We start from the raw sequence: 12,234 nt of genomic DNA, 5'->3' as shown, positions 1-12,234 counted from the left end.
ATGTAAATAGTATTCGGCCCTATTTGAACAGCTAATAGGGTAACCAAATTTCCAATTTCAGTATACGGTTCAACTAATACTTTATCATATCCAATTCACTATTAAGTCATCATGTAATATAACATGTTTCAACTCAATTTCATACCAATTATCATATATCAATTAAATCATACTACTTTCTATTCTATTTAGTTTAGTCATTGTCTCAATATTCAATCTCAACCAGAGCAATTCAATTAAAATAACCATTGAAAACTCACATCAACATTATATAATGCAAAATGTCATGAATATACAGTAATTAAATTGATCCCGAATCATAAAAATACAAACGAAAGTTCGAGTCACTTGTCGTCGACTCTGGCATTTCCTTTCCCTCTTGATGACTCAATGCCGTTTTTAACAACAAATAATAATTCAACAGTAACATAATATCAAATTCCATCCAAATCACATTCAAATATAAAAATAAACATATTTTGCAATTTATTTAATTTAGTCCTTAAATTTGGGACAAGCATAACCTTCGATCTAAAGTTTTGGATTAAAATCTGATTTCACATTTACACATTAGGGACCTTCTACTTTCTATTCCTACCAAAATTTTGCAATAATTTTACATTTTATTCAATTTGGTCCTTAATGTACAAAACTAAAACTAACAATTAAGCTTTACAATTGAGTCATTTTTTATAAACTAAGCTTAATTTCTATCAATTTCACACCTCATTCTTTAAGAAATCAACAATGACAACTTTCTAAAACTTTAACAGTTTCACAAATTAGTATATAGGCTAGCTAAATCAAGCTCTCATGATTCAATTTCCATAAAAATCAAAGAAAAATAGCTAGGAAGTTACTTGAAATTGAATGGTCGAATATAAGAAAACCTATAGCTTTTGTTATTTTATTTTCTTTGGTTTTGGCAGTTGATGATGAAGATGATAAAATTTTTATCTTTCTTTCCACTTGTTTATTGTTTATACACTAATTAGCTTTTAGTTAATCTTAGTTAACATATTTAATTAAGTTTTATTTATTTAATCTCTAATTACTTAAGTTAAAAGACATACATTATTACCATCCAATAACACTTTTTAAAAAATGGTTTATTAGCCATTTTGGCCCTTTGGGTATTTGCTATCTAAGACCCTAAACTTTTTCCTAATTAAAAATTTATAACAGTTAAAAATTTACAATTTAACCCCTATGCCTTAATTAACCACAATTTTAACTAAATTACTTAGTCGAATTTCAATTCAATTATATAGTAACTCTGTAAATATCTCTATTTAATATTTACAAACTCGGTTACTGAAACGAGGTCTCGAAATTACAATTTCTAACACCACTGAAAATCGGGTCATTATAATTGTAAAAATATCAAAAGCTTCAAATGCTTACGACTAAGTTTGAGAATCTAAGAATGCAAGAGAATGAAACTATAGGAGAATTCTATGCCAAGTTATGCTACCTGTCTAATTAGGCCTTTGCATTTGGTAATGAGTAAATCAATGCTAAGTTTGTAATGAAAGTTCTTCGATCTTTGCCTGATAGGTTCAACATCAAGTCTACTACCATTGAAGAAGCCAAAGACATTGATATTATGCATATTAATGAACTGCTTGGATTCTTAAGACCTTTGATATCAATCTTGATGAAGCTAAGATGAGTAGATCTAAAGAGAAAAAATATTGCTCTACAAGTGGCAAAGATAGTGCCCACTAAGTTTGGCACAACCATTGAAGACTTACAAGAATAGATTGGTCTACTCATCAAGAACTTCAACAAAGTTTTCAAATCCAAACGAAGTAAAAGATTTGACAAATTCAAATACACTTAAAAAGGAAGTCTAAAGGGGTTATCATCAACAAGGGTGCAACCAAAAACAAAAACAAAGGAATCCAGTGCCATGAATATCATGGTTTTAGCCACATTCAAGCAGAGTGTGCAAATACCTTGAAGAAGAAGAAGAAGAAAAAGTCTTTTTGTGCCACTTGGAGTGATGAAGAATCTAGTAATGAATCAATCTCTTATTAGGAGTTATTTAGAATATCTAATAATTTAAAATATGTAATTAATGTCAATGGAAAAAAATCATATTTAAAAGTTTATGGATTATTATCCTACACACGGTCAATGGAATAAAAAAAATTCTGCAAGCGGATTTAAGATGATGACACTTATTTTAGGGTCTAATAAAATAATTAAAAAGGACACTTAGCATTATCCTAAACTCAATTGTGGAGTTTTTGTACTCCATTGCCAATGAATAGAATAATTATCCAAACTTTATTTTCAAGACGGGACCACTCTAAATATAACTAAAAAATAGAAATATTTTGAAGCTCAAATAAGTAACTTAAAACTAATGTATGTTTGGTTTGTTGTAATGGAATAGGTAATTAATAGAGTTATAATAGAATAAAATGAAAGTAAAAATAATTTAGTTAAATGAATGATATGATAATAGAATTATTATATTTGATATAAGGGAATAGACGCAATAATAGCATAAGAAAAATATTTAATGACAAATATAACCATTAAAAAAATTTAAAGAAAAAACAATGCAAATATTAATACATGTAAATTAGCAAAATATAGATGCAAATGTAAAAGTCTATCATATCCACTTGCATTCTTCTCTTAATCGACTTAATAGCTTGTATTCATAAAAATCAGGCTAAATTTTTTTTTTTAACAATCACATTACAGGTTTATATCTGCTCTTTTTAATATAATACTTAAAATTATCCATAGCCTCTCGACAACCCATAAATAAAATGATAATACGCTTTAATACACTCGAACCGATATCCTCTTGCATTGATAACAATATTCATACTAATCGAACTAAAATCCAATAATCAGCTAAACAAATTTATCCAAAACAAATTCAATCAATTTCCCTTGTATTTCAAATCAAACATTTAAAATTTTAAAATAAAATTCGATGAACTTCAATTTCACCTCAAAAAGACTTAACATGAAATTCAATCCACAAAAATGTTTTTTCCTTCGTTTTAATTAAAAGAAGATCACATCCCTAAAAACCCTAATCCACCAAAATCAACCCAAAATTTAAGAGAAAAAAAAAAAACCCTCATTCGGCCTGTAGTTCAATTTCGAACTGAAAAAGAAAAAGCCCACGAAGAAGCTCAAAAACAAAGAACGAAAGACAACTAAAATCTTCATGTTTTTCCAAATTTAGAACACTAACTAAAACTCTCACAAAATCCCATTGCAAAACAAAACAAAAGGAACCAAACATAATCCATTTCAGATTTTGACTCTCCTTTTTACTTCCTCCCTTGCTCCTATATATTCTACTATCTCTTCAATTTTGTTTCTTTTTCCCCTTAAATCTTATACACAACCGAAACAATATAGACAAAACATATAGGATCAGAAAAGAAAAAAGTAACTGGTTTGGTTTCTTTGTCTTTCCCCCCCCTCTTGTAAGATCTGTTTCAGAGGAAAGTAAGTTCTTTTAACTATTTTGTTAAAATGGGTTTCTTTTTATTTCTTCAAGGATTACTAAAAAAAATTCACTTTTCTTTTCTATTTACAGGATGAAGCGACTAAGAGATGATATATATTCTGGTTCCCAATTTAAACGTCCCTTTGGTTCTTCAAAAGCTGAATCGTAAGAAGTTTTCTTTTTCTTTTATTTGCTTTTTTTTTCTAATCTGTTTAAAGTTGTTTGCTTTTAATGAGGGTTTTGTGTGGTTCGGTTCATTTATATGAAACTTCGATGTGGGTTTGTTTTGTTTACCACATGAATTGAGTGGCTTGTCATGTTTTAATTTGCGTAATGCTGGATTTTCTTAATTCTGGGATCATTACACTGAATAGAATATATCACTTGGTTTTGCAATACGTTGTAAATTTACTTCTAAATTTGATGAAAATTTCAGGTTCTTTTTAACAGTAATCATCTGCTGAAAGCATATTACGTTTATCACAAAATTTTATTGTTGTTTATCAGTGTTGGCTGAATTGTTGTGGTTCTGAAATTTTTTATTTTATTTTTTTATTTTCTACCTATGAAGCAATGGGCAAAACCAGATTCCAGGTGGAGGTGGAGGTGGAGAACGGGGAAGTGGAGGTGGAGGTGGAGGTGGAGCCGTTAGAGGGGAAGGGGAAGTTGCGGTGCAGAAACTGACTACAAATGATGCCTTATCGTATCTAAAGCAAGTCAAGGAGATGTTTCAGGATCAAAAGGAGAAGTACGACATGTTCCTTGAAGTCATGAAGGATTTCAAGGCTCAAAGGTATCCTCTTTTGAAATGGAAACCTTTTGTCGATGAAGATGGATTCGTGCTTTAAACTACTAAATGTTCAATGTGTCTTTTGTATGCCACAGGACTGACACAGTTGGTGTCATTGCCCGAGTAAAGGAATTATTCCGAGGGCATAACAACTTGATTTACGGATTTAATACCTTTCTGCCAAAGGGATATGAAATAACCCTTGATGAGGAAGAGGCTCCACTGAAAAAGACTGTTGAATTTGATGAAGCAATCAGTTTTGTAAACAAAATAAAGGTGAAATTATTGTGCCATAATCTTCCACCTTACTCTTGTCCAAGTTTAGCCATCTAATTTATCCATTTTACTAAGCAGAAACGTTTCCAAAATGACGAGCATGTTTATAAGTCATTCCTGGATATCTTGAATATGTACCGGAAGGAGCACAAGGACATAGATAAGGTCTACAGAGAGGTAACATGTCTTATTAGGGTTGTTACCAATGTTCATTGGCTCTTTGGTACTTTCCGGCTCTTAATTTCTTGGAAACTTCTTTTTTCAAAATACTTTTCGTGTTTTTTGGTCTCATTATTTTCAGGTTGCTTCTCTTTTCGTGGGCCATCCAGATCTGCTTGAGGAGTTCGCTAGATTTTTACCCGATGCTTCAGAAGCACCTTTGACTCAACAAGTACCAAATGGTCGAAACTCAACTCATCGTTATAACGAGCGAAGCTCTGCTACACCCACCTTGCGGCATATACAAATGGACAAGGTAACTCTTCTTTTCAATTTGGTACTTTTCATGTCCGTTTTACGGTCCATGTTTGGGGTTTGGGGTTGCCCCTCCCAACAATTTTGTCTTCAAGGTTCGAACCTTGTTCTCCCATTGGGAGTGCAATGTGCCTTGCTACTGCACCCCAACACTTGTTTGTTTTAATGTTAATATTTTTGTTAGATGCTATTTCAACAATTATCTTTTCTTTTCCAGCAATGTCGGAGGGATAGGATTATTACTTCCCATGCTGATCAGGATCTCAGTGTTGGTCGTCCAGACCTGGAAGATGACAAAGCTATGGTGAAAATGCAAAAGGAGCAGAGAAAACGCGTGGAAAAGGAAATTAGGGATCGGAGAACTCGTGATCAGGATGACCCTGAGCATGAAAACAATAGGGATTTTAACATGCAGCATTTTCCTGATAAAAAAAGAACTGGAAGGAAGATTGAAGGATTTGCTTCTTATAATGAAAAGGATACTTTAAAAAGTGAGTCCGGAAACCTCTTTGACCGCTTTTATATAATTATAATATGCAAGTTGTCACTTTTACTTCCCTTTTTAAAGCATATTATAGGTATATGTATTTATGGTGTTTAGGATGAAAAATTTTGTTCTTCTTTTTCTATATATTGCTAGTAAATGATTTTAATATTCTTCTCAATGCTTCTCTTCATCAACCATTAGCATGATTTACTGGTGAAAATGTGCTTGTAGTTTTATTTAGGCGTATCAGCCGGTATGACATGTGCTTACCTCATGCTGGGTGCAATTATAAATGATGCTTTTGACTGAAGGAATTTGCATAGGAATATAACATATGTTTCATTTTATTTTGAAGCAATCAATGTCCGTGAGAAGCAATATTAGGTTAGTTTGTCTGTCATGAATTTGCATCTTAATCTTCTTAGCAAAACCAGTTCAAATAATTTTTTTGTCCAAAAAAGAAAAATCAGTTCTAATAATTTTCTATGTGGCCATTCTCATATATATAGAAATGGCGTTTTTTTTTTAACCTGAGGGAAATATTTTTGGTAGTCCTTTCGAATGTGTTTCTCCAAATGGTTTTTAATCCCATTTCAGCCTTTTTTTTGAAGTTTTTAAACATTTTCGTTGCTTGTGTAATGAGATTGGGTGTGTTCATCTTGTCTTTCATATATCAATCTTTTGAGTTTTAGGTTTTTCTTTTCAAACCTCAGGCATGTGCAACCAACGGTTCGTATTCTGTGAGAAAGTTAAGGAAAGGCTATGCAGCTCAGATGACTACCAAGTGTTCTTAAAGTGCCTTAATATTTACAGCAACGGAATAATCAAACGAAATGATTTGCAAAATTTGGTATGTTTCACAACATTTCCAGTAGTTATCTTTGACTTTTCATATCAATCTACTTGTCTTCATAGAATTATCAAGAAGCACATCTCTCACCTTTTATCAGCCGGTAGTTCAGTTATATTGTTACTGTGCTTTATGCATATTCAGGTGACTGATTTACTTGGCAAGTATCCTGATCTTATGATTGAGTTCAACCAGTTCTTGGAGCGTTGTGAGAACACTGGTAATTGATGAAGTTTCATCTTTGAGTTGTTTTATTTGATTATTTGTTGGTATGGCTGTTTCTAATCTAAATGTCTCCTGCAGATGGGCTCCTGGCTGGTGTCATCAGTAAAAGTATGTAATTCATAGCCTCATTTATTTGTTATTTGTTATTCATTTTCTTATTCTTCTTTGCTCTTCTCTAATTTTCCATCAACTTGAGTGTGCATGGTTTAATCATATAATATGCAAAAGTATATGTATATGTATAATGCAATGATGTTTACCTCTTGATTGTAGAATCACTTAGTGGTAATGGACATGCATCAAGGCTATTCAAGTCAGAGGAAAAAGATAGAGAGCAGAAACGGGAAACAGACAGCGCTAAGGAAAAGGAGAGATACAGGGAGAAGTACATGGACAAATCAATACAAGAGCTTGACCTTTCTAACTGCCAACGTTGTACTCCAAGCTATCGGCTTCTGCCTGATGATGTATTAACTTTTGATTGAATTTTTCACTTGCAAACTATGCATGATTTAGCTTTAATTTCGATTTTTTTGTTGTTTGACTCAGTATCCGATACCTATAGCAAGTCAGAGATCAGAACTTGGTGCTCAAGTGCTGAATGATCATTGGGTATCTGTTACTTCAGGAAGTGAGGATTATTCTTTTAAGCACATGCGCCGAAATCAGTATGAAGAGAGTTTGTTCAGATGCGAGGACGATAGGTAAAATATGCTGGTCTTCCTTTATTAGTGCGGGTACCGTGTACCGTGTATGCAATAAATATCTATGTTACTCGGACTCTTCATTTGTTTTGAAGTACTTGTGTCCAGTGCACATTCGGATATGGATATGGGAATATGATCCTCTAAGGACCATCCAAATACATAGGAAAAATTTGGACATACCTGTGTCAGACACATACCCGTAACCGAAACTCAAATCAAAGTCCGTGTAACATAGATGAATTCATTCTCTCTATAGTAATTTGATTGTTCTGTTAATCTGTATACAATATTTTATGCTGCATGTGAAGGTGAGGATGAGTTTTGTAGATGAAAAATCAATGTGCACTGATTAGTTGTTATGTTTCTTATTCCGTTTGAAATTCTTGATATTAATCTCCTAGACATAATAGACTTCTTGTTTCATGGTCTTAGATTTGAGCTGGATATGTTGTTAGAATCCGTTAGTTCAACTGCCAAGCGTGTCGAGGATTTGCTGAACAGCATTAATGAAAATGAAATCAGTTTGGAGTCTCCATTTTGTGTAGAAGACCACTTTACTGGTTCGTATTTCTTGCTAGATTGTTTAGATTATGTGTGAGTCTCTGCTATGTGTACATTTCTCGTCTTTTTAACTTTTGCTTCTTCTGAACCACTTACTGCAGTTCTAAATTTAAGGTGCATTGAGCGTTTATATGGTGACCATGGTCTCGATGTAATGGAAATATTACGTAAAACTCCTACTCTTGCTTTACCTGTCATTTTAACTCGCTTGAAGCAGAAGCAAGAAGAGTGGACAAAGTGCCGTTTAGATTTTAACAAGGTTTGGGCTGAAATTTATTCGAGAAACCATTACAAATCACTTGATCACCGCAGTTTCTATTTCAAGCAGCAGGATTCAAAGAACTTGAGTGCAAAATGTAAGTGAAATTTCCTTATCAAAACATCATGCTACATTTTCCTATGTTTCAAAATTAGATGTTCATGGAATATTTTCATTTGTACTGAATCAAAAAGTTTGTTAGATTCTAAATACATGGGCATGCTATTCCGTGGTCTCTTGAAGATATTGTGTTCATTGCTATGCTGCTTTATATTCTATTACTTTCTTGTCTATCCTCGTTGATCGCTTTTCCTAATTGCAGCTTTAGTGGCTGAAATCAAGGAGTTGAAAGAGAAGAACCAGAAAGAGGATGATGTTCTTGTGGCTAGCGTTGCAGGTCACAGACAACCCCTAGCTCCGCACCTTGAATATGACTATTTGGATGTCAGCATTCATGAAGACCTATATAAACTTATAGAATATTCATGTGAAGAGATTTGCTCGACCAGAGAAGAGTTAAATAAAGTCATGAGGCTATGGACCAGTTTCTTGGAGATGATGTTGGGTGTTCCTCCTCGACCTAGTGGCAGAGAGGGTACTGATGATGCTGGTAAAGCTCAAAGTCCTGCTGTAAACTGCACTGCATCAAGCATTGCTGAAAGAGATGGAAATCTCAGAGCTGTTGCCGCTGTTAGATCCAGGCAACAGAAGGCCACTAGTGATGGGGATGGGAACAGTTTTCCAGAATTAACTAATTCTTGCAGAAATGGCTTGACAAATGGGGAAACTAGGGTGGAAGAACGCTCAGATCATGTCTATAGCGATGATTCGAAGCTAGAGAAAGAGATCAAATTTACAGCTGATAAAAGGCCTGTAATTAACAAGCTTGCAACTGGACTTGGCACCCTTGCAATTGAAGCAGAAAATAATCACATTGGAAACAGTGTTGAAGGGGCATCAGGTGTGTATGACAGAAAAATTTAACACGGAAATCATTTCCATGATTTTCTTCTTTGCTAACCTAGTTATGTTATTACTTTTTTTTCTAATTATTCCTTCCTTTCCAAAATCATGCTGCGATACTGAGATTAGTTTGAATTTCAAGGGTGTGGTGCAACAGCATCTAGACCTAGCATTTCTGCCAGTGAGGATCATGAACCTGAAGCTAATGCTGATCTAGCACATTCATTAGAGGTACGAATTTATGCATATTGGCTACTGTATTCCTATGTCACTTGGATGTGAGTGTCGGATGTGTGTGTGTCTTACCACAGGTATACTCAATTTTACCAATTTTTTTCACGTATTTGGAGGGTCCTTGAAAGGTCATATCCCCTCACCCATGTCTGAATATGTGTCAGACATGGATACTTTAATAAAAATGAACTTTGACGTGGAAAAGCAAGGAGCTTCTCTCTTTGATCTCTTGTTGTAATATGCTTACACAAACTTGTTTGGTACTTTAGGGTGGTGATGTAACAAAACATGGTTTAGTAGCAGCAAATGGAGTGCCTACTGATGGATCCAATGCGAGTAGATATCATGAATCTGCTGGTCCATCGAGAACTGAGAAAGAAGAAGGTGAATTATCACCCAATGGTGATTTTGAGGAGGATAATTTTGTTTCTTATGGTGATAATGATGTAAAGGCAGCTTCAAAGTCAAATCATGGTGGTGAAACCAGACAGTACCGGTCTGGAAACAGGAAAAAGTTGCATTACGAGGATGCTGGAGGAGAAAATGATGCTGATGATGGCAATAGTGAAAATGCCTTGGAGGCCGGTGATGACGCATCAGGAAGTGAGTCTGCAGGTGATGAATGCTCTCATGAAGAGGAGGAAGAGGTAGAATGCGATGAAGTTGATGGTAAAGCCGAGAGTGAAGGGGAAGCTGAAGGGACGGCCGATACACAGGTGGGAGGAGATGGCGCATTCTTGTCAGTTCCGGAACGGTTTCTTTTTACAGTGAAGCCTCTTGCAAAGCACGTACCTGTTCTTTTACCCAAAGAAGCTAGTAACAGTTCTCGCATTTTTTATGCAAATGATGATTTCTATGTTCTTTTCAGACTTCATCAAGTACGTCGAACATCTAAAGCTTTTTAGTTATTGCTTCTAATATTTTTGTCAACATTTTAATAAGTATTCTTCAATGTTTGATTTTCATTAGATCCTGTATGAAAGAATACTGTCTGCGAAAACAAATTCAACAGGTTCTGAAATAAAGTGGAAAATTCCAACAGAGGGGACTCCTACAGAATTATATGCCAGGTGATTTACATATAAATGTTATTTTCAAACAAGATGAAGGATCCAATGCATACTAATTTTGAAAACATCATCTCTGTGCTATACAGATTTATGAGTGAACTGTACAGTCTGCTTGATGGATCTGCTGATAATGCTAAGTTTGAAGACGAATGTCGAGCTGTAATAGGAAACCAATCGTATGTGTTATTCACATTGGACAAGTTATTATATAAATTGGTTAAGCAGGTTTGCTTTATTCAGTCATTTGCCCTTAATTATTTCGTTATCATTTCACCTGCAACTGCTCTGAATTATAGTTTTCATGGCAGCTTCAAGCTGTCTCAGCAGATGATATGGATAATAAGCTTCTCCAGTTGTTTGAGTATGAAAAGTCCCGGAAACATGGGAAGACAATGGATTCTGTTTATTATGAGAATGCACGTGTCCTCCTTCACGAAGAGAATGTTTATCGATTGAAATGTGTAAGTTTGCATGCTCTGCTATCTTTCAAACTCTTGATGAATGTTTATGCAAATTTTTTTATCCCTTTTCTTTGCAGTCGTCTTCGCCGCCTCATTTGTCTATCCAGCTGATGGACAATGTCATTGAAAAGCCAGAGGCATTTGCTGTTTCCATGGAACCTAACTTTTCAGCTTTTTTGCACAATGATTTTCTGACGGTGTTTCCTGGCAAAAAGGAGCCACATGGCATTACACTAAAGAGGTAATAACTGATGGCATATAAATGTTAGGTTCAACAAAAAGGGAAGATTTGGAATCTGAGTCCCATACATATTTGGACATGACTATAGCACTTATTACCTGTATCTTAGACTCCTCCTAGTCTGAGTAACATATGCTTGAATCTGCTTTTGTTTAATGATATTTGCAGAAACAAGACAAAATATGCAACCCTGGATGAATACGGTGCTACATGCATGGCCATGGAAGGTGTTGAAGTGGTTAATGGTTTAGAGAACAAGATAGCTTGCAACTCATACAAGGTATTTTGCTGTTATTAATATCTGGTTTAATCTTTTACGTTTCCTTCTTACATGACCTGCCACAGAGCATGCGTATCACTAATAAATCACTTACGCCATGCAATTTATGTTTGGCAGATTTCATATGTGTTGGACACAGAAGATTTCTTCTTTCGTAGAAGAAAATCACCACAACACAAATCTTCAAATATTTATCAGGCAAAAGTACAAAGGTTCCATAGATTTTTATCTGCTTCACAATAATATACCATTCTTTGTCTCGGACCAGCACAAATGGTAAATGCAACAACATTATTATGATTCTTAAATCTTCATAACCATCATTTCTCTTTGAGAGTTTTCCAGTGATGGTACTGAACCCGTTGTTTTTTCTTTGTAGAAGCCGTTGGTGCAATGAAACCTTGACAGGCTTCAGAAACCGGAGACATGTTTCATGTATGTTCATATATGGTGCTGGTTGGCCATAGTAGTAGTGAAACAAGGAAAGAATGGTTAGGAAATGTAGCATATTGGTTATATCATATGAGCAAAAGATCTGGGTCATTATTGTGTAAATAGAGTTTGTTCTTTTTATAAAAGGAAAAAAAAATATCTGTTTATTAACGTTGCTTCATTACAAGGGTCGCATGCACACCAAACAGTGTTGGCTTTCCATGGATAGGCTTGGCTCGATTAAGGTTGGGTTAGGACAAGATAAGTTTTGGGCTGATCCAGTTGAATTTAATTTAAATTTTTAAAATTTAAAATTAATTTTAAAAAGGATTTTATTAATTTTTAAACAGTATGAGTTGGTTGGGGCGGATTAAAATTGAAACTTTTTTTAAGTAGTTGGGCCAATGAATAAGTTTATTATCATATGGCAAATAACTAAA

The 12,234-nt window shown here is 34.3% G+C and overlaps 1 protein-coding gene across 3 annotated transcripts; it reads left to right on the top strand.

The window, feature by feature from the left end:
• The first annotated feature begins 3,177 nt into the window (after positions 1 to 3,177).
• Positions 3,178 to 11,975, top strand: LOC107949974 (paired amphipathic helix protein Sin3-like 2). 3 transcript variants are annotated; one of them, XM_016884729.2, is made up of 24 exons: positions 3,178 to 3,483; positions 3,575 to 3,649; positions 4,056 to 4,277; positions 4,370 to 4,550; positions 4,629 to 4,727; positions 4,852 to 5,025; positions 5,242 to 5,515; positions 6,225 to 6,361; positions 6,506 to 6,581; positions 6,665 to 6,694; positions 6,860 to 7,053; positions 7,136 to 7,290; positions 7,726 to 7,853; positions 7,956 to 8,210; positions 8,436 to 9,074; positions 9,219 to 9,307; positions 9,580 to 10,188; positions 10,280 to 10,380; positions 10,467 to 10,605; positions 10,689 to 10,841; positions 10,919 to 11,082; positions 11,251 to 11,362; positions 11,480 to 11,638; positions 11,742 to 11,975. In XM_016884729.2, exons 2-23 carry the CDS (start codon positions 3,576 to 3,578, stop codon positions 11,603 to 11,605), a joined length of 4,131 nt encoding a protein of 1,376 aa, XP_016740218.1. In that variant the 5' UTR covers positions 3,178 to 3,483; position 3,575; the 3' UTR covers positions 11,606 to 11,638; positions 11,742 to 11,975. The 3 variants fall into 3 exon arrangements, with proteins under 3 accessions (XP_016740218.1, XP_016740228.1, XP_040939902.1); XM_016884739.2 differs by lacking the exons at positions 11,251 to 11,362; positions 11,480 to 11,638; positions 11,742 to 11,975 and having other exon boundaries at positions 10,467 to 10,556; XM_041083968.1 differs by lacking the exons at positions 10,689 to 10,841; positions 10,919 to 11,082; positions 11,251 to 11,362; positions 11,480 to 11,638; positions 11,742 to 11,975 and having other exon boundaries at positions 10,323 to 10,380.
• Positions 11,976 to 12,234: the final 259 nt, after the last annotated feature.

This window comes from Gossypium hirsutum, chromosome A12 (assembly GCF_007990345.1).
Source record: "Gossypium hirsutum isolate 1008001.06 chromosome A12, Gossypium_hirsutum_v2.1, whole genome shotgun sequence".
NCBI classification, from domain to species: domain Eukaryota; kingdom Viridiplantae; phylum Streptophyta; class Magnoliopsida; order Malvales; family Malvaceae; genus Gossypium; species Gossypium hirsutum.
This window is presented reverse-complemented; position numbering and strand designations above follow the sequence as displayed.